The sequence below is a fragment of the Chamaea fasciata genome, unplaced genomic scaffold, assembly GCF_029207755.1.
Source record: "Chamaea fasciata isolate MVZ Bird 193981 ecotype frontalis unplaced genomic scaffold, bChaFas1.0.hap1 SCAF_9, whole genome shotgun sequence".
Taxonomy (NCBI): Eukaryota; Metazoa; Chordata; class Aves; order Passeriformes; family Sylviidae; genus Chamaea; species Chamaea fasciata.
The window spans coordinates 5,407,826-5,429,415 of NW_027094094.1; the positions used below are offsets into that span (position 1 = coordinate 5,407,826).

The 21,590-nt window shown below is 40.3% G+C and overlaps 1 protein-coding gene across 4 annotated transcripts; it reads left to right on the forward strand.

The window, feature by feature from the left end:
• The first annotated feature begins 2,284 nt into the window (after positions 1 to 2,284).
• TIAL1 (TIA1 cytotoxic granule associated RNA binding protein like 1) lies at positions 2,285 to 21,071 on the forward strand. 4 transcript variants are annotated; one of them, XM_066190830.1, is made up of 12 exons: positions 2,285 to 2,514; positions 8,946 to 9,042; positions 12,235 to 12,384; positions 12,675 to 12,729; positions 13,040 to 13,127; positions 15,048 to 15,123; positions 16,867 to 16,975; positions 17,256 to 17,351; positions 17,436 to 17,520; positions 17,813 to 17,936; positions 18,061 to 18,153; positions 18,415 to 18,502. In XM_066190830.1, the coding sequence occupies exons 1-11, from the start codon at positions 2,486 to 2,488 to the stop codon at positions 18,127 to 18,129; spliced, it is 978 nt and encodes a 325-aa protein (XP_066046927.1). In that variant the 5' UTR covers positions 2,285 to 2,485; the 3' UTR covers positions 18,130 to 18,153; positions 18,415 to 18,502. The 4 variants fall into 4 exon arrangements, with proteins under 4 accessions (XP_066046927.1, XP_066046925.1, XP_066046926.1 ...); XM_066190828.1 differs by lacking the exon at positions 18,061 to 18,153 and adding an exon at positions 19,417 to 21,071 and having other exon boundaries at positions 2,287 to 2,514; positions 18,415 to 18,554; XM_066190829.1 differs by lacking the exon at positions 18,061 to 18,153 and adding an exon at positions 19,417 to 21,071 and having other exon boundaries at positions 2,288 to 2,514; positions 12,286 to 12,384; positions 18,415 to 18,554.
• Positions 21,072 to 21,590: the final 519 nt, after the last annotated feature.

The following is a 21,590-nucleotide window of genomic DNA, read 5'->3' on the forward strand; positions in this document are numbered from 1 at the left end:
AAGAAATTAAAAGTGCTTTGGTTTTAGAGCTGTGGTGAAGACCAGTCAGCAAACCATCTCTGCAAGATTTCACTGCCACAGCAGAGCTGCCAGACTTGGAATTAAAAATAAGCTGCTCTGACAAAGAGATAAATCAAGAGGCAAGTCCAAAACAGTTCCTTTGCTAGAGTCAATACTCAGTGAAAACTGTAATGTTGTTGTAAGATCTGGGCAACTCTCTGGGCTCAGCCATCCAGATTTTCACCCACACAACAGAGCCCCTGTCCAAGCCATGGACAGCCAGTTTCTCCAGGAAGATGCTGTGGGAAATGGTGTTAAACTCTTTCCTAAAGTCCAGAGAGACACATCCACAGCCTTTCCTCATCCACCAGGTGGGTCTCCTTCTCATAGAAGGAGATCAGGTTGGTCAAGCAGGTTTTGCCTTTTCCTAAACTCGTGTTGGCTGGGTCTGATCCCCCCAATAACAAGTCTCAAAAGAGGCACTTGTTAATGAGAAAACATAGCTGCACAGTGAAGTTTTGGGGTTTTTTCCCAGAGAATTACTCCTGGGATCCGTGCTATCCAACACTCTGAATACTGCAAATGTTAAACCCAGTAGAAAAACTTGACTCTCAGTACACACTTGGAGAAGATTCGGTCAGTGTCCAATTGCTTCATAAAGGGCTTCACTCTTTGGATGTTGCTGTAGTTAAATTTATACCCACTTTTTGCAGGGAGTATCCCTGAAACTGAAACAAACCTTGGTTTACATTTTATTTTATTTTGTTTTATTATTTTATTTTATTTTATTTTATTTTATTTTATTTTATTTTATTTTATTTTATTTTATTTTATTTCTGCATTAGACACAAACACATTGCCAGGGACTTGGCAGACCAGGGAGTGCATACTGCTGCTGGTCAGTACTGGGTGCCACGACACCATTCTGTCTCACAGCACCCCACCAGTCCTGCTGCATCATCTCCTGGAGCTGCAGGCGCTGGAAAATGTCACAACACTCAGAGAATTCCTGGGATTTGCTGCCTGTAGACCAAACGTGTGAAATAAGCAAAAAAAGTCTTTGATCCCGGCTGGACACGGAGATTCCTTACCTGCAGATCTCTGGTTATTTATAATCCATGTTTAGAGCACCCCACTAATTCCTTACGTATTCAAACTTCCGTGTTTTTAATACATTTTTAAGAGTTACTTAAGCCACCTCTCTGCATCCATGTGCTAGAACAACATCTACCAGAAATGTGTGCCTGGCAACAGTCTTGCATGTTTAAATTAAAGAGAGGAGGAAACCACTGTGAGAGCAGCAGGCACAAAAATATCAAGTTTGATAACTATATAAGCAGTTTTCTCCGTGATATTACTACTTTGGAAGGCGGGGGGAGGGGGTGTTGAAGAGAACTTGAATTTTCAAGATGTGTACACACTGATTTTTTTCCAGAGCGAGAGTCCTGTGATTATTCCGCAGGAGCTGCATGTGAGGATGCTCGTCCTCTGCCTGTGCAGAGCTATCCCGACCCATTTCCCCACCGGCAATTCCTAACTTGGCTTCTCTCCGTGGGCTCCCTGAGCATCACACGTCTCTTAATCTTCCCAATGGACTGATCTGGTGCTTATGCACAGCCGGGCTGTGGTGGTACATACACACGTGTGTGCCACGTGAAATCGGAATTCTTGGGAACCGCGGCATCACGGGCTGGAAGGGGCTTTGAAAAACCATCTGCCACACACAGGGGCACCTTCCACTCGGCCAGCTTGCTCCAAGCCCCATCCCGCCTGGCCATCCTCCAGAGGTTGGAGCTGGGTGACCCGTCCCGGGCTAACCCAGCCGCTGCCGCCCGGCCAGGCCGTGTGGAATGGCCGGGATGAGCCTCGGGGCACAGCGGGTCTGGGCGTTTGTCCTCCCCACACGGTGACAGCGCGCTCCAGCGCAGCCTTGGCAGCTCCGTCCCGCTCCGCGGGGCCGGGGCTGGGACTAGGGCCGGGATCGGGACCGGGATAGAGACGAAACGAATCTTCCCGGGCTGCCGGCGGCCAATCGAGGCCGCCCGAACTCGCCCCCGAGGCGCCGCTGCCGCCGGGCATGCCGGGAGCTGTAGTTCTCTCCGTGGGGGCAGCCGTTCTGTGCTCCGCCAAACGAACTACCGCTCCCAGCAGCCTGCGGGGCCCCGCCGCGCCGTGCCCGGCAGTGCCTACCATCCCCATCGCGCCCCGCGGGGCCTGGAAGGAGAAGCGGCTCCGGGAGCGCGCGGGGCGGCGCCTGCGCAGAGCGCGGCTTCCTGAGCGTCTGGTGGCGGCCGCCATTTTGTGGTGCCGCTTCCCTCTCCCGCTCGGGATCTGCGGCCGCGGGACCTGGCGCGGGGGCGACGCGGAGCGGGGGGAGCCGGGGCCGCCCGCACCCTCCTCACCTTCCCTTTGCCTCCGTGCGCCGCCGAACCCCTCCGGCGCTGCCCCCGGGCGCGGCTGCGGAGAGCGGCGCTCGCCCACCATCATGGAAGACGACGGGCAGCCCAGGACCCTGTGAGTGGGGAGGGGGCGGCGGGGTGGGCAGCGGGCCCGGGGCGGAGCGGGGCGGGGGCAGGGATGCGGGGCCGGGGCCTCGGGGGGCGCCGGGGGAGCGGAGGGGGCCGAGCGGGACGGAGCGTGTGCGGCAGGGCCGGGAGCGGGGTCCGGGCAGCGGCAGCGGGAGCGGAGCGCGGCGGCCCGCGCCGGGATTGCAGCGCCCCGATCCGAGGAAAACACCGCCGAACCGCAGCTGGAGCCGGGGTGTAACGGCCACCGCCGCCGGCGTCCGTGCCCGGGGCTTTGGGGGTGCGGGCGGCAGTGCCAAGCCTTGGCCGGGGGGCACGGGCCGCCCCCGGGCCTCCCCTGCCCCGCGGCCCCGGCGCTGGGAAAGTTCTTTGTGCTCCCCCGGCGCTGGGTGGGATGGGATGGGCAGCGCCGGGAGACCGGCCGGGATCGCTTTCCCTCCAGCGTGTCACCGTGTGCTTCAATAACAGCGTATCGGGCCCAGCAGAGGGAAATCACTGTGTGTCGGCCGTGCCTCTCCGCGCTGTTTAGTTACTTGGTGTCTGCCGTCCGTTTTCTCTTTAAAAAACACAAATTTGAGCGTTTCGGGGGTTGCTGTGGAGTTCTTCTCAGCTTTGCAGATACGGTTTTGATGAATTTTCTTTGTCCTGTTGGCTTAAACGAGGGAGGCTCGCGCTTGCGGTCGGGCACTTGGGAGCAGGGATTTTTGTGCTGCTGCTGCTGATTTTTAAGCAGTTCCCGGATTTCCAGAGGCTGTTTGGGGCTCTGTGAGCGGGGCAGCGCTCGGGCTGTCCCCGGGAGAAAGGCAGGCTCACGCTCGGGCTGCTCCCATGGCAAACACAGCTCAGGACAGTGCAAATGAAATCTTTGTCCATTTAGCTTTGGGGACAGTAGCCTTCAGAAAAAGCTCTCCGAGATAGTCAGGGCTGAAAGCCGCTCTTCAAGAAACTACTGAAACACTAAAATGTCTCGTAGTTCTGTTCTCACCACCAAAGTGATGACTTGGCATTTAAGGCTTCTCAAGGCAGTTTGTGTTGTTTTTTTTTCTCCTTTTTAGGTCTGCAAAAGTTCTTTTAACTCGTTTATAGTGTAATACAAGTGCTTAGTCCTCACTCCCTGTGATGCATAGTGTAAATAAGAATGTCTGAAATATTTTCTGTGTTGATTACCCAAATGATCTGAGTTTGCTTGGCCCTCAGAGAGGACCTAGGTTTGGCTGTTGTTTTAGAATAGGAGGAGGGAAAAGAGCGGAGTCACACAGAGTTTTATTTTCAAGGCTTCTTTCTTCATTACTGACTCCTTTTCTTTCTTTTTAAGAACTGCTATATTCCCACTAAGTTTTAAAATGTTCTTTTAGTGCCAACAAGTTTGGGTGCCACATTGGGTCCTTCTCGGTAACGCTTTCCATCAAGGTCTTGACTTAACCCACTTAATTACTGACAAGAAAAAGAATAAATCTGTACTAAGGTGTCTGAAATAGCATCTCTGCAGCTGCCCCAAATGCTTTATTGTACACGTGTGACTGTTTCATTTGTTAAACTAATAAACAGCATGCACATTAATTTCCTAGTAGGTTTGTGGTAACCACAATCACAAAGGGTTACTTCCCTGTAATTATTTCTGGGCTTTTTGCATGGAAGGCAAAAATCTTTCTGTAGCATTTTTTGCATTTTACCTTCTTGTCCTTATTTTTTATCCGAAATGTCTTTAAATTTAGAATAGCAAGTCGTGTTTTAAAGATTATTATCCTGAGCACTGCTTTTCATATAGAGGAGTTGTGATCTCATGAATAAAACTCACTGTCTCCCAAGAACAACAAATAAAAATACTGTTAGTTGAACTTCTAAGTTTTCATTGTTTGGTTTATTTGGGGAGGGGGGAGAAAGTAAAGAACAAATTGTTTCAGTAGCTTTTTGACCATGTGCAAAAGCACTTGATGGATAGTGTAAGCAGTACTTTATCAATGTCTTCGTTTTTCACTGCTGAAGGAATAAATGTAATCTAAAAATCTGTAAATTAGGGTGGAATTTTCTTTTTTTTTTCTTTTTTTTTTTTCTTTTTTTTTTTTTTTTTTTAACTTATAAAAAGGAAAATTTACCTAAGCACGGTTAACTCAGTGTTTATGCCCATCAGGAATTAAACAGCTCAGGATTTAGGATTGTTTCAATTTGCAGGACTTACAGGGCTGTTACGTTGTTTCCAGTCATGAACCTCTGAGAATTCAGAATATTTTCTGAGGCTTCATATAGAAAACTGACCCCATTTGCATTTTTATTTCTTATGTTTCTTAACTTTATAGAAGTGTGAAGAATAGCCTGAGATACTTTCTGCCAAAAAACTTTCCAGGGATGGGGGCCTTTTTGTGTGATTTGTCACATGTAATTTTTTAGCTGGTCCTAAAGTGAGCTGTGAGCTTCTGGTTTTTTGTTTTTGTCTTAATAGAGCACTTGAAAGCTCTGTTTTCTGTGAGTTCTGTTAGATTGCACAGGCTGTATCAAAGTCCTGTTTCTACTTTCAAGTGAAAACTAGACTATCAGAAACCTGAGGTGTTGCTAATGTTATCAGCTCTTGCAGACAGCCAGAAAAATCCCGAAGTTGCCTATTCTTGTTCAGGCTTTTAGAAATGTTCTGTGTGGTTTGTAGGTGTTCAGGGAGTGCTCTGCAGTCACTGCATACCTCCAGCTGTTATCTCAGCAGCCTTGCCGTGCTGTATTCCAGGTCTGGAATGTGGATAAGGTGCAGGAGTAAAGCTTCACCCGATTCTCTTGTCTTGAACTTCCTTTCCGTTCAGCTCTTGTACAGGAATGTTGTCTCCTGGAGGAGGCTGCAGAGTGGATTATTCTTGGTATCATTTTATTTCCAGGAGCTCACAAGCACTAGGCAGAGTTGCTGGAATTTCCATGGGCTCTTGAGCACATCAGTTACCTTGTTGCTTATCATCATTTCCTCTTTTAAATATGGAAACTGCCATTTCTTGCATGTTGCCTGTGTGAGAGAAATCAGATCTACTGTCTTTCCTCAAAAAGGGATGTGAGGGAGTTTTGTGCACCTAAAAGTAGTGGCTGTAAATGTCCCTTTCTTACCTCCCTGCCTAGGATGCAATACAAACCCGTTTACATTCCAAAAAAGAGTTTTTCTGCTTAAGCCAAAGAGTTCCTAAATTCATTAGGGACTGATCTGTGCCTCTTGTGTTCTTCAGATAGTTCTACAGCATCTCTGCATTTCAAGTAGTTGTTCTTTGTGTTGTCAGCAGCATTCAGAAGTGCAATAGATAAAAATTTATGTCACAATATCTATCTGTCTATAGGTTGGGTTGTTTTTTTGTTTTTTTTTTTTTTGGTTTTTTTTTTAATTAATTGGTATTTAGGCCCTTCAGACTTGTTGAAGGGAGCAAACACTGTTGCCTGTGTGCAAAACCCACAACTATTGCTGCCCTGTCACATCATCCAAGACCACCTATAAAAGTTTAGTGAATGCTTCTGCCCTCCTGGGTTTTATAATTTTTAAAATGTTTGCATAATCCATCCTCTAGAATGTATCAGTCCAAAAAGACTGAAGTATCACACCGTAGCATGTTAGGAGTCTTCTGGTTCCTTGAGGTGTGGTTCTGATAATTTTGATGTCAAGACCAGAAGATGCTGTTGTATTCCATGACTGTAAATGGAGCTGGAGAGGGGAAAGCTGAGCACAGGCTGGCCATGGGTGGTGGGTGATCAGCATCACTGAGCCCAATTTTGTTTCCAGCAAGGTAAAGTGTCTGTTCCTGATGTGCTGAATGTATTTATTTCTTTAGTATTCAGACATTCACACTGAAGATGTTTGCTTGTATGTTTTTATTGAAGTCCTCTCTAACTGTCCTGAAGGAGGTGATGTTACTGTTTAAATGGTTACATGAAATAACCATCAAGTCTTGCTATTTAGCATATTGTTTCCAATTTGTAGAGGTTTGTATTCCCTCCGATGTTTTAATTTAGTTTGAGAGATTTGGGTCTCTCTGAGTGTTGTCTTTGCTACATGACATTTACTGTGCAGTATTCTCTGTGTGTGCATTACTGAAGTTTGAGTTTTAGCAGCTTGGGAAGGGTGGGAATGCCTCTGACTAATGGTGATATTATGCACCAAGGCAGAATTTATCATACACATTTAGGGAATTCATGGCCCAGTAGGATTTCACGTCCCATCTGAATCCAGCAGTCAAGGTGGTCCTGATTTTTATGAAAAAACAGCTTGTTTCAGACATGATGCAACATTCTCTCACTGCTATCTTGCTAAAGACACAGCGGTGTCAAAAAACCACCTGGTATATCTTGTATCTTCTGTCAGTTAGTGTAACTTTTCTTACCTTAGTTGAATAGATTGCTGAAAAATGGCATTCCCTGGCCTTTTTTTTAATATTTTTGTCAGACCAAGAGGAAATCTCCAGCTTGATTTTCCGACCTCTTGTGTTTCCCAAATACATGTTAATGTTATGCAGAAGAGGATGATGTTTGGTTTTTTTGTTCGTGCTAATTGTACTCCTTACTGTATCTGATTTGCAGTAGAAATAATGTTAATAAGACTTCACTGTGTTTAATTTCATATATGCTGTGAAGGCTCAGTGTTAATGAATACTGTCCTGCAGCATACAGAGGAATCCAGTACTGGCAATAAGTTCACAGCACCACTGACCCTTTATGTTGGAATTCCTACTGGAATATACATTTTCCATCTGATTTTAGAAGTATCTGCAACAGTTAATATTTCCACTAAAAGCTATTAGTGATTTACAATTTATTCTTGGTGAATGATTAACAAAAATTTAGTTAATATTTCAGAAAAGAAGGTATGGATAAATGTTTAACTACTCAGTTTTCAGGAGAGAACTGAAAAGTCAGTGAGATGGACAAATTGTCCTATTAGGGGTCTTGGAGTTCTGCAGTTTGTAACTTCTCTGCTGAAAAGCTTCATAACAATCCAGGCTTCTGTTAATAACTTGTGTTAATTCATACCTATTTAATCAGAAACTAATGAGTAAGTGAAGTATTCTAGTGGATGTTCTATATTCAGGTGATACCTCAGAAACTCACTCTGAATCTTGTGGCGTTGGAGTCCTGCAGAGAAAGTGCAGAATTGCCCCACAGTTGCTGAAAGGAGAACGACATAAACAAATATAAACACATTGATAACCTTGTGTGGTGTTCTGATGAAAACAAACAGTGTCCATTTTCATTTTGCTGATCCGGATGAAAGTCCAGCTGTCAAACACAGAATTTGCTTTTCCAAAATTTTCAAGGGTTGCCTCTCAGAGCAATTTCAGAGCACACCTCTAGTTAACTCAAAATAAATTTGTCTGTGAGCAGTAAGAAACACTTGTTCACATTTATGTTCACTTTATTAACAGGTCAGGCTGACTTTAGTCTGCCGGTTTATGACGTTCTGTAACTGACCAGAGTAAAATGAATAAAATGAATAAAATGAATATTCTTTCAGCTTCTAAATCGCAGAAGGTTCTGCTCATCTTATTGGTTGCACTTGAATTCTTTATGCCTTGACAGGCTTATTTGTAAAGATGATGAATGTCCCTCTGCTGATGGCTTTTGACATCTGTTACTGTGACAAGCCTCTCTTTTAACAGACCAGTTGTTTACAATTTGATTACAAGTTAGTCAAATTGTTAAAAAGAATTTAGTTTTGCTTTGGTGACTTTCTCAGCCATTACTGTGACCTGGTAAATGTAGGACTCTTATCTAAACTGGATAAGCATTTCAAAACTTGGAATTACTTCTCAAGATTTACAAACTAACAAAAATCAACAAAGCCTGGGTGATATTAAAATAACACTGCAAGAATTTGGGGGGCTATTACAAAGGTGGGAGCTGTTGAGATAGCTGCTGTACAGTGCATTCCTGTGGCAGAATGCTGCATAAATTGCCTTGTCTGTTGGTGAGTGGGCTGCTTTCCCAAATGTTCAGGAAAACAGCAAAGTTGAGTTGGTTGATTGCGAGGCAGCACAATTTGTCCGGGAGCTGCTCCTGAGCTCATGGCAGTTCGATGTGTGTTTGTACCCAAATTCAGGAGGGTTCTTCATGAGGTACTCAGTGGGAAGTGAAACTTTAAATATCATTGCCCAGTTGGTTGTTGTTCTGCACAGCATTCTTGAGCAATGTTCTTTGTGGTTTTGACATCTCTGTGCCAAGGAAGGGACTGGCACTGGGTCTTGGTGTCCAGTGTGTCTGAACTGAGCCTCATTCCTCAGCTGTGTGGCCAACACCACATGAGTGTTGCATTAAAACCGTGAAATAACTTGTAAATACTGACTTTAAGATACCTGAGATGTTTTAAAGGGAGATTCTTTATAGTTATTTAAGTTTTTAAAACCATTATGTTTTAAAAGATGATGATTTCTGGTTTAAAATCTTGGTTTTTTTTGTTTCCTTGTGTAGCTATGTAGGAAACCTCTCCAGAGATGTGACTGAGGTTCTCATACTTCAGTTATTCAGCCAGATTGGACCATGCAAAAGCTGTAAAATGATAACAGAGGTAAGGCCTTCCACATCTGGGGGGGGATAGCAGATGTAGTGTAACTTTATCCTAAGTTGTCCGAAACAAATGAAGCTGAGGGCTTCTTTTAACATTACTGGCAGTGGGTTTCTTTGGCTTTGGGGATAACTGTTTCCAGGAGAGACCTGGTCTGTGCAATCCTGTGCTTTTGCCTCTAGCCCTGACATACCTTTTATCAGCTGGTGATGAGATTGCACTTTGAAAGATTTCCACAATTTAAAAGATTGTTATCCTCTCTTTGCAGAATCACATTGTTCTCATGATCAGATACCTTATTATTTCAAGTGTTTTTCATGGCTGTTTTGTACATTTTTCACATTATTTGAACGTGAGCCTCAGTAATTCTTGTCCCTCTTGAATAAATAGTTCTTTGCTATGGATGAAAAGTAAGAAATCCTTCAAAATGAGTTTGACTCTTCCTCAACTTTCTCTGCACTAGTTCAAATACCTCTTGTCTGCACCAGTACAAATAGCTCTTGTCTGCAACTGTCTGTTCTTAAATTAATTTTTCCTTGAAACAAAGTGACAAAATTTCCATAGTATTCCAGATAAAGTTTTTGCACAGAATGTTGGTAAGTATTAATGCTTTCTTATCTCCATTGTAAATACTCTGGTACCTTCATGGTTGGCAGCCATTTCTGTGAGCTTTTTGACACATCCTACAAAACTTCTCTTGCCCTGGTATTTTTTCCTTCCTTCTATGATTATAACTGGTAAGCTTTGAGCAGGCAGGGACTAATCTGAGCTTCTGCCAGGTTTAAGCTTTGGTCCTTCATCTCTGGTTTCTGTATGCTTTTCATACTTTTTATTACATCTTATGCTTCATGCTAACTTGTGATTACAGATTTCTTGAGGACAGTTACATTAGTTTTATGTCAGGATTGTTAATGAAAGTATTAAAAGGCAAATCTTGTGACTAGACTTCTTTAGGAATGCTTCCACAAACTCCCCTGTGGGCTTCTCCTTTCAACGTGTCACACAGCTTGTTTGTTTCTTTGTTTTTAGCTTACCATCAACTTGCTGCTTGTGTAATCACTCTCATCTTTGTCTGGACTAATAATTTCCCATGTGACACTTTTCTCTGCTGCATTTGCTTTAAGTTTATTGGAGATAGATAACAGAAGGCTGACAGATCACAGTTGCTGGCTTTTCTCTGAAGGAACAGTTTGATTGTCATGTGCTCTGCAGACATAAGGTGCTGCTGCTCCCACCTTTGGCTGGGTGAGAGCTGTTAGCATCACTTTGCTTTCTTGAGGATCAGATGAGAAATTCCAACATTTTTGCCTTGGTTGAGGCTGGTTTTAAGATCTTTCCATAAGTGAGACATCTTTCTGAAACAAGTAGATAAACAAAAACTGCTGGCAGCTGTACTCAGTCCCACAGAGGAGACTGCACTGGGCTGACCTCAGCACTGCCAACATGCAGTCACAGGAGTGCAGCTTGGAATCTAGATTGGCACTGGCCTGTCCATGGTGTCCATCCTTCTGTCCTAGGAACTGAGTCATGGTTAGGTGGTTCTTACCATTTCTAGTACCACCATCGCCTTTTGAAAACATGTGGGTTTTTCCATTTTAGCCAAGTGTGCCAAGTCATCCTTTTTCTTTTGTAGAGTATGTGACATGTGTTCAAGTCTTCATCAAGTGTTGAAAAATTTCAAGTGTTTCTTTTGGGGGTTTATAATACTCAAGCTGGTGGCACAGCATTTGTAGATAGTTTGAACACCTAAAGGTCTGAATGTTTGAAAAAGAGATTCTTCTCGTGTTCAGTCAAGTTCTCAGTGCTAAAGACCTCCCTGAAGTCTAAAAGTAAGGCTGCACTTCAGCAGAAGCATGAACTACACTGAATTTCCTAAAGAAACCTTAAATGGGTTTCCCAAAGTAGTGTGGGAGGAGGGGTGAATTAAGGCTTTCTTTTTTGGGCTATCTGAGGCAAGTGTGCTTGTAGAGAACTTTGTGACTGAAACTTTTTTTATCACCTCCGGTACCTTTTCTCTCATCTGTTCATTGTGGATCGGTTAGAGGCCCCAGGTACTGACAGTGTTCAGGAGGATGACTTCAGACCCAATGACCATTTTAAGTGTATGAAGGCCTTGTGATCCTTCAACTATTGCATCTGAACAGCTTCAGAAGCAGACAGGACTATGGTTGAAACTGTACAATCCAGTTTTAGGGGGAAGGGTTAGAATTGCCCATCAGTGTGTGTATGAGTTGTCAGAGGTTAAATAGGACTGCTGGAAAAGGCTTCTCTTAACCTGTGTTACTTCTGTGTTCCATCTGGCCCTGTGAGAGGTTGATAGGTGAGAATAGTGATGCCAGAGCAGTTCCTCTGTGCTAGACCCTTCCCTGTCCATGTGAGAAATAACTTGTTTAGGGTAATACTGGTATTTATCATCTTTTGGTCTGTGCATGTGCTGAATAGTTAACGGGAATGTTTTGGTTAGAGTTTCTGTACTCATTACATCTTGGAGGTAGATCAAATCCAGTGTTCAAGTTGGCATTCTCGACATCCTTTCCACTTGATCAGCTTTTCAGAAAACTCTTCTGTTCTTTGCACTTTATACTCTGGTATATTTATTACTTCAGTGACCTCTGTCAGTGTGTGTTTTTAAAGGTGATTTGATAGGCCATCCTACAGAAACAGGTTGTACTCAAGGTTTAACAGAGTTAACAGTCAATTGATTAATCTCCTTTCCCCTCAGTCAAACTGGAGTTCTTTTAAAAGGTTATTTCCCAGTTGTTTTCTGTGGCATTTTTCACTTGACACTGACACAGTGCAACTTCCAGGTTGCTGCCTGCTGGTGGTTTTCAGTCAAATGAAAGGAAAGACTTCTTAAGTAGGGCAAGAGAAAATTGGTGAAAATGTGTCTGGGGAGTAAACCTTTCTAGCTTTGAGTATATGCATGAGGCAGATTTGTTCTTCTCTCCATTCTTCCCCTTTCCCCCTCCCCTTTCCATCCAGTTTGCAGATCACTTTTCTGATCAGTTATTTTTAGTTCAGTAAACTTCAGTCCTCATTTAAAGCAAGCTATCCTTCAGGAACTGCTAGACCTTTGATAAAAAAAGTCCGTCTTGCATTTAAGTGTAATGTCAAAGGCTATTTCATAAATCTGATGCAAATCATTCTGAAAGTTTCTAGCTATAAGTAATATATTTTCCTGGATTTTCTTCTCAGCAACCCGATAGCAGAAGGGTCAACTCTTCTGTTGGATTTTCTGTTTTGCAGCATACAAGCAATGACCCTTATTGCTTTGTGGAATTTTATGAACACAGAGATGCAGCTGCTGCATTAGCTGCTATGAATGGGAGAAAAATTTTGGGAAAGGTAAGTTGCTTACATGGTAATCTTAGATTTAAAGAATATAGATTTCTGTGAAAATGTTAATAAGATCGTTGAAGATGTTTTACCAAGGTTAAATATTGATAGAATAATCTTTTAGAAGTAGTGATATTGAGTAAGTCTTGTTTTGGAAATGTATTATTTGTGATGTTCTGTTTATAATGCCGTTTTATGTTAAATGATGATTTGTAAACGTTGACAGTTGTAACCCTTGAATGAACTTATAAAGTGTAAGAACTTTGTGAATTTATACTAAATCTTATACTTGTTTTCAGGAGGTCAAAGTAAACTGGGCAACAACACCAAGTAGCCAGAAAAAAGATACATCCAGTAAGTAATGTAATGCCACAGTATCACTTCTACACAAATCCTTCACCAAGTGGTAAAAATTAATCATAAATGCATTTAAACATAACTTCTCTCCTTCCCATGTAGTGTTTAATAGAACTGTGCAAACTAATTCTTCTGTTTCTGCTTTACAACTGGGGAAACCGGAGTGGACAGATTAAATTGCTGCTGCTCTTCACACGGAATCCTGAGCGTTCCTGGTCCCCAGTGCTGTGTGCAGAGCATCACTTTCTCAGGAGTTGAAACTTTAGATAGCACTTAAATATTTGATTAGTAAATTATTTATTTTCAGATCACTTCCATGTGTTCGTTGGGGACTTAAGTCCAGAAATAACAACAGAAGACATCAAGTCAGCATTTGCTCCTTTCGGTAAAATATCGTAAGTATCATCATAAACATTTCCATTATCAGTCAGAAAATGTGATAGTGAAAATGTGTTTCTAAGTTGAAATGTTGGTTCTTATCTATTGAGATCATTTTTCTGCTGTTCATTTCCTTGTGGTGGGTGGGTGGGTGGGTAGTAAAGAGGGGATGTATCTCAGGGTGTTTCACAATGTAAATACAGTAATGTTATTGTGCTTTGGTTTGCTGAAAGCAATGTCTTTTTAACCTAATTTATATGCTAATTATGCTAATGTCCTTCAACTTTTTATTAAAATTTAATTACTGCTCTAATGTGATTTTTTGGTGTTGAGAATGTGTACAGAGTAGTGACTTGACAACTGGTATATATTGTATCCTGGGTGGGTTTTATGTGCATTTTTGCTGCATTTCATTGGCAGTGTGGAAAACTGGGCAATTGGAATATAAATCTATAAAGCAGCTAGTTAATAACTTGGGAGTGTTATGAAAAAAGCTAATGCTTATGAGAATGAAATCTGTTTTTTTTGAATGATAATGGGATGAATTGCAATTATAATAAATGAAAGAATGGTGGCTTTACAATATGTGCACATTTCTGCCAGTTAAGAGAATGTTTCTTTAAACTTCTCATGGACAATTCAGGTGATGCTAAATCACCTGGTGTTCTAATTGGAACAAATTTAACATTACAAAATCCTTGAGAGTGCTAAAGTATATATGTCCTAAAGAGTACTGCTACAAAAAAAAAAAAAAAAAGTCTGTTAATCTTTTATCAGTTTATCTTTATAAAAATCAAAGTTGCACATGAAAGTTTTTGTACTGCTTTGCAGGAATATATTTCTAAGAACAAAATACTTATTTTTCTCTTGTTCTGTACGCATATTTTTAAATGAATCATAAATCTTATTTCTTACCTCTGCTGTTTTGTTTACTTTGCTTTTTGTCTCTTAATGTGGTAAGTAGTACTGTTTTAAAAATCAATTTAAAAAGAATAATTCAGGTTTCTGTTTCTCAATCTATATTTTATACCTGAGACCTGCAGTTTTTCTAAAGTCCAAGTCACAATTAAAAGTAATAGCATTCTGGTTATTTTGCAGAATTGCTCATAAGAATGGACAGGATCTTGAAGGCTAACTGCAAGGAACTGTGCACACTGGAACTCAGTTGTAGATTTTTTCTCATTTCTATTTATTCTTATTATACATTATTTATATATACATATTTTAGTATTTACATTTTAACATTCTATATTCAGTGCAGTTCTATATTTCCAATCATTTTAACTTACTCACTAAAATTTCTGTGTAAATTTGTTGTTTTCGTACTGGTGTGCTTAGCATTGTTGTTAGTTTTATTCTCCTTTCTTAAATTTCTGAAAATGTCAATTTTTCAAAATTTACAGCTACCCAAACTCCAAAATGATGGTAGAGAATTGACCAAGAAAAATAAAGAAATCTGTTAACAGGCCATGTATGCCTTTTAATTCCTATTTTTTCCTCTTTTTCGATTTTTTTAATATTTCATATATTTTGTATCACTAGGCAGAAGACATTTAACTATTTAGAAAATGCATGGTAAATTAGATAGAATTGTTACAGTAATTTATAGAACAGTAAACCTTAGAGGACCCTAGCCAATAGAATATTAGAAAAGGAAACTTTGTTTCTCTTATACTTCAAATTTGAACATTCTAGTTATAGCCAGTATAGGTTATGTGCATAGGTTGCATGTTTATTACATGTTATTTTTTTTGTCCTACTGCTTTTTTCTAACAGGTAAAGAAGCAATAGGGAGAGTTCAGGAATGACTGTAGTTTTAGGGCTAACTGAATTTATAAGAGAAAATTATGCTCACAATACAGTGTGTGTGGTTCCTTTTAGTTTTTATTTTGCAGGTTATCAATTCTACCCTCATATAGCTGTGCTTCTTTTCACAGGGATGCACGGGTAGTTAAAGATATGGCAACTGGAAAGTCAAAAGGCTATGGTTTTGTATCTTTTTATAACAAACTGGTGAGTAATCACAATGCAGGTTTAAAATAGTTCCTATTTTCCTTTTTTAGTTTTGCCTGTTTATGTATTCGCTGTTTATTAGACTTCACCCAGGGAAACAAATTTACATGTACAAGAGTTGTATGTATGTTTAGGACAACGTGGGGAAACTGTGAATCATTTTCCTTAAATATTTGGCATAGGAGAAACACACTGTTCCAGGATTTTAGGCATGTAAAGCCTTGTTTGTGTGGTCAGAAGTCCTACATGTCAGATCTCTTTTGATGTTCTGTAACGGTTACCTGCAGCTGTCATAATCAGAGAAAAAGTTTTAATTTCTTCACATCTGTCAATGCCATAAGATACTGCAGTTGAATGCCTTGATTTAGTGTATTTTTTCCAGTTACACTTCCTTTGTTCTGTGTTACAGCTGAAAAAGCAAGGAATAGCTGTTATTTCCTTGTACCCCTCTTGCCTTATCATCCAGTTGTGTTTGGTTCCTGTGTCCACAGGGGAACTGGAACAGTCATGGAATTAAAGTTACTGGATTCTTTTCAGACTGAGCCTTTAAAATACCAAATTGAAATTTGTATTTGTTCTACAAAATTAATGGATGAATTCTAAACATAGTATTAAAAAGTTCTCTAAATTTTATGTCCCGATTGCTGTTCATTCCCACAGTAGCTGCACCCTGTAGGGTTATGGTGTCCCTGTTCTGAGCTGGAACTTTAAGGCCTGGTTTTCAGAATGTATCATTCTGCTAGATTTGGGAAAGTGGGATATGCTCCCAGACTTCAGGTACTCCAGCCTGAGCTCTTAATGCACAACACAGTTAAGAGAAAATTGAATTCCTGCATTGGACTGGATCAGTTATGGCTTGGGCTCTGTTCCATGTTTGTCTCAGCTGTGATCCTCGAGCAGGATAGCAGCAAGATTCATCAGAGTGTTTTCTTTTCTAGTCAGTTCATTACATTCTCACTGTGGTTTAGGAGCCAAGGGCACTTGAGTCAATCGGGGTGTTTCATTGGCTGGTGCTTTGATTTTTGTCTTTTAGACTGGGTTTTTCTTTTCTTATTGGTCATCTTTTGTCATTTCCTTTTTGTATTTATGTGTTTTCAAAAGAAGTATAATTAATACCTGGAAAGATCAAGGTCCTGAGTTTGACAAGAGAATTCTAGCTGGGAGCAGTTCACCCTTAACTTGTCCACATTTTCTTTGTCCCTTGTGCTTGGCAGCTTTTTCCTTAAGCTTTGTGCCCTTGGAAAAGCATTTCAAATGTGCACTTTTTGCTCTGTCTGCCTTCTTCCAAAGCAATTGGGAGACAAATTGCTTCTTGCAGCTGTTAACAAACTTACCCTTGCTTACCAGATGTTTCTGCTTACGCTGTGAACTCAAAGATTGTCTTCAGTTTTATGATGAAGATAAAAAGTGGGCCATGGATTCTCCTGTGTGCTCTTACAATGACTTTAACATGCAGAGAACTTAAAAAGCATCTGTTGCACACCTCCAGGAAGCAAAAGAAACATTTAATGATAGTTGTTTTATTTCAGTGTTTTCGCCAAATGACTTCTGAGGGTCTTCTCTGTAACCAGTTTCCTTTACGTTAATTGATGTTTATCTGCTTGCTATGATTGTTCAGAATTTCATACTCTTAGTACTGCTGCTGGTTTTGTCAGTGGCATTAACTGATAACCAAGTCTTGGGGGTAGATTTGTACATGTTTGTTGTTTGAAAGTCCTCCAATCTCTGTTTTAATCTCTCCAGGATGCAGAAAATGCTATTGTACACATGGGAGGCCAGTGGTTGGGAGGCCGCCAGATCAGAACTAACTGGGCAACCAGGAAACCACCAGCCCCCAAAAGTACACAAGAAAGTAAGAGCTTCATGTCATGCTGTGTTGTGTTTGCTGTCTTTTCACTGTTCAGTGGGGGAATAAAACATAAGCCAAAATCATGTCACTTAAATCACAAATTAGTTTGCCTTCTAGATCTTGATTAGATTTTTTTGGTATGTAGTATCAGCATAGTGGTGGCACTACTGATCTGTCATAAAATATTGAATGTGTTTGTTAAATGTGAAATTCGTGCTTGTGTAAGGTAAGTGTCTGGGTTACTGTCAGCCCACTGCTGAAAACCAGCCTTCTCTCTTTATAGATAATACAAAACAGTTGAGATTTGAAGATGTAGTAAATCAGTCAAGTCCAAAAAACTGTACTGTGTACTGTGGAGGAATTGCCTCGGGGCTAACAGGTATGAAGTGTTCTCTTATTTTTTATTATTAAAACTTTTTGGACACCGGGATGATTACTAATTGAAAAACCTCTTATGTTGTAGATCAACTTATGAGACAGACTTTTTCACCGTTTGGACAGATTATGGAAATAAGGGTGTTTCCAGAAAAAGGTTACTCATTTGTCAGGTATGGACAGAGAAAGCAAAATCTCTGGGTCTGTGCACGTGGTAATGGCTTCATCTCTCTGTAATTTCACTTGATTGAACTTGTCCTGATAGAGGAAAAGCTGTCACCATATATTCATAAAATAATTTGGAACTTGTAGAAAGGGCCACCAGTGTTTTTACCTGAGAAGATGAATGTTTGTGAAAGCAGGTGTCTTGCCCTGGAGTTCCTGTGTGTATGGAGTCACTGTTTTTTAAGTGATCAGGTGGAAGTACTGTAAAACACAACATCAGTTTGTTTTTACATTTTTTAGGTTTTCAACCCATGAAAGCGCAGCACATGCTATTGTCTCAGTTAACGGAACCACAATTGAAGGACACGTTGTTAAATGTTATTGGGGTAAAGAATCCCCTGATATGACTAAAAACTTCCAACAGGTAACTGTACTTAATCTTTTCTTTGTATTACAAAAGCAATTGTGTTTATACCTGTAATGACTTCCCAGTTGTAATGGCTAAATTTTGTGGTGGAGTTCTTATGAAATTCCATGTTCTGTCTCAGTTATGTTCCAGTTCATCAAATTGGGCTAGTGATTTTGATGGAATATCTGTTACTGTCTTCTGGATATGATCCAAGATAGGGAGAAACTTTGAGGTAATTTTAATTCTTGCTGTTTTGCTAACTGCAGATTAGGTGGCTGTCCAACCAAATAGTCTTTTGGGGTTTCAAGCACACACAAATAGATTTTTCAGTACAAGGTTCTAATTAAGTCATAGTGACATCTTATTTTTCAGAATTCATTATTTGCTTGTTTTAGCTCTCTGATTGATAGAGCAAAAACTTTGCCTTCAGCAGCACAAATGCAATATTCACCATCTCTAGAACCTGAAGTACAATGGATTATTCTTTCTGCAGGTGGATTACAGTCAGTGGGGACAATGGAGCCAAGTATATGGAAATCCACAACAGTATGGGCAATATATGGCTAATGGGTGGCAAGTACCATCGTATGGAATGTATGGCCAAGCATGGAATCAACAGGGTTTTGGAGTAGAGTGAGTAATAAAATTTAATCTTTTTAGAATATCCCAAGAATTCTGTATCTTAAGTTTCAGGCTCATTTGGGTCAAGCATTGCACAAGGTTTCAAACCTTAGCGGGGCTCCTGTGTGCTTTAAGTTTATGTTCAGTGCTTGCCATGAGCAGATGGGGTGGGGTGAGTCGCTCTGACCTGTACCTGATGGCCCATGTCATGTGTGATGGAGGCACAAAGAGCACCCAGGGTGGTAAAGGTTTGCGGGGTGGTCTTCTCTGGTATCTAAATGTCTTCTGGATTCTGGTGAGTCTGAGCCAGGAGCCTGGATATTTGCCTCCAGGAAGAGAAGGAACTGCACACAGACAATTTAACTTGTGCAGTGTCAGAGTTTGGGTGGGCTTTCAATAATGGATCTCTTGAAGACTGTAGTCTTCACAAGAACTCTTTGTTTTAACATAATTTTGAAATAAGCTGTTTGCCTAGTTCTTCATTATCTGGTGCCAATTAAACATACTGAGCCCTGATAAACCCATCACTGGTGTTCATGCCCATGAGGTATTGGGTATTTCTTGCATTTCTGCATCACTGATTCAGTTCCAGCCACCTGTGTGTGTCCATGCCTTTGGAGGCAGGTGTCATATCCAGCTGGTACCCAAGGTTTGTAGGGTTTTTTTCTCGTTTTTTTTTCAAAAAAACTCCTGACATTTTCAGGAGTCACATGTTGAAGAGTTTAACCTGAATTACTCATTAAAAAGAAGAAGAAATTGTTCTATTTTGATACAAGTAGTTGTGTAGGAAGTATGTTTTTGTGGTTGGTTGGTTGGTTGGGTTTTTTTAAGTTGCTTTTCCCCACTTTTTTTAACCATCCTGTTTCTTTTTAAGCCAATCTCCATCTGCTGCCTGGATGGGTGGATTTGGTGCTCAACCTGCCCAGGGACAAGGTGCTCCTGTAATACCTAACCAAGCTGGATATGGTATGGCAAGCTACCAAACACAGTGAGCTGGGACTCTGTTTAAAAGTGTGTATTTCATGATAGGCTGCAGTTTCCAGTGACATTCTGAAGACTGGAATGTAGACAATGAAAAAAAAAAAAAAAGAAAATATTTATTTTAAAAATGGAAATGTTTGGAACCTTTAGCACAGCTTTGCTTTGGTGAAGGACACAAATGTCTTCTAGTTCTGCCTTTTTAAGTTTTTGTTCATGATGGATATGAACATGTTTTTCTTTGTGTACAAAAATTAAAAATAAAGTCAATAAAGACAATTCTGACTACAAATTTTGATATAGTAGGAGAAATGGCTAATGGATTTGATCTTTAGGTTACCATTCCTTTTTTTTTTTTGGTTTTTTTTTTTTTTTTTTTTTTTTTTGTTTTGTTTTGTCTTCAGTGTTTTATATCATTGTGCTTTTAAGAGAAATGACGTTGAAAAACAGCGAGTTGCTTTTATTAGTTGAACACACATCCTGAAATAAACTGTGGACCAATCACTACAACCTGCAAGACAGTATTGAGTTTTCAAGAAACCTATGGACACAGCTCAAAGTATATGTAGGTCTTGGAATAATTTTTTTAAAGAAGTATTTAATTTTTCTACATGCTTACAGAAAACAGCTGATACAATGAATAGTTCAGTCTGAAATGAAAAACAGTACTGTCTGAGAAATTTCACACAACTTCTACTGTCCACATTCAGGCACACGTTGGAACTTTTCAGAGCTGGTTTGCTTGTTAAAACTGTAGTAGTTTACATTTAATTTTGAGAAGTAAAAGCGTTTTTACAAGTATATTGTTTGTATTCAAATCAGACAGTCATACTTGGGCTTTTACATAAAGTTTGAAGGCTACACATTGTAAATATTTCATAATTACAGTGTTTCAAAAGCATGCTCAAACATAGAAGTAGCAATGTAATTATTCAAAGTAATACTTAATATACCCTACTGCTTTAAATGCAGTAGATTGACAAGAATGTGCAAGACTGACATTTCCAAAGTTGGCTATTATGTAAAGTTACATAAAGAACTATAACAAAGAGCCTTAATTTTAATTTCATAAATCTTTAATGCATCACCTTTTTGTCATTAGAAATACAAATTTTTTGCTTTACATTATTTGGTATGTAAATACCTTGGTTAACAACCTTGTAAACATATTTCAAGGTTATTATAAGTTGTATAGTATCTTGAGTGTTTTGAAAAATCTTGATGTTTTTTAAGTCTAGAAATATTTTGCCCAAGAATTTTTTAACAAGATTGTTAAAAACATCTTATTTTAGAGAATATTCAATGTGCCATTTGGTAAATGGAGATGCAGTTGAAACAGTACACTGAGTTGTGACTTATTTTTAATTAAAGTTTTTGTCTTTATGGGTGGTTTGCATGTGATGAACTTGTACAGAGGCTGGGTTGTTTGTGTACTGAGTGTGTAAATGGATAAATCATGAAGATGTTTAAATGGTATACTTGGGTTATTTCTGAATTATTTTATGGATACATTGATATAAACTGCCTCAATAAATTTGAAGTTGAAATGAATGTAAGTTAGATATAAGTAATGTGTCCTCCCTGTGACAGCTAGAGGGTGCAAATGCCTCAGCTGTAACCTGGAACGCTGAGGCAGGCACGGTTGGAAGGGCAGGAGCAGGATTTGCAGTGGTAGTTCAGAGAAGCAAACTTGCATTTTAAAAGAAACAGAAAGCTTGGTTTTTAGAGGTGGTAGTTCTAAGTGAGTGGCTGAGAAGCTGTGTGTTTTCTCTTTTCTGTTTCTGACCATGCAGGTGTTGCGAGGTAGAATAGTCTGTTTTGAAATGGAGATTTGCAGTTGTGTTAAACCCAGCCAGGCTGTGCAAATAACTACACTTATTGCTGTAGCAAATCACATGAGGGTTTTCTTTCCTCCTCTTTTATTGACGTGTGAAGTAGTACCTTGACTTTTAGATCAGGTTGAAAGTGAGATGTACTGGAAGAGCAGTTTAGTCAGTTGGCTCAGCTGCAGCCAGAGCTACTTGTGACTCTGGGCATCTAATGCATGCAATAATGACTGAAGTTAGTGTG

Coding starts and splice junctions, on each gene's coding strand:
- TIAL1 (XM_066190828.1), top strand. CDS start 2,486: ATGGAAGACGACGGGCAGCCCAGGACCCT. Junction 17,521..17,812: donor AAAGGTTACTCATTTGTCAG/GTATGGACAGAG, acceptor TACATTTTTTAG/GTTTTCAACCCATGAAAGCG. Junction 17,937..18,414: donor TGACTAAAAACTTCCAACAG/GTAACTGTACTT, acceptor TTCTTTCTGCAG/GTGGATTACAGTCAGTGGGG.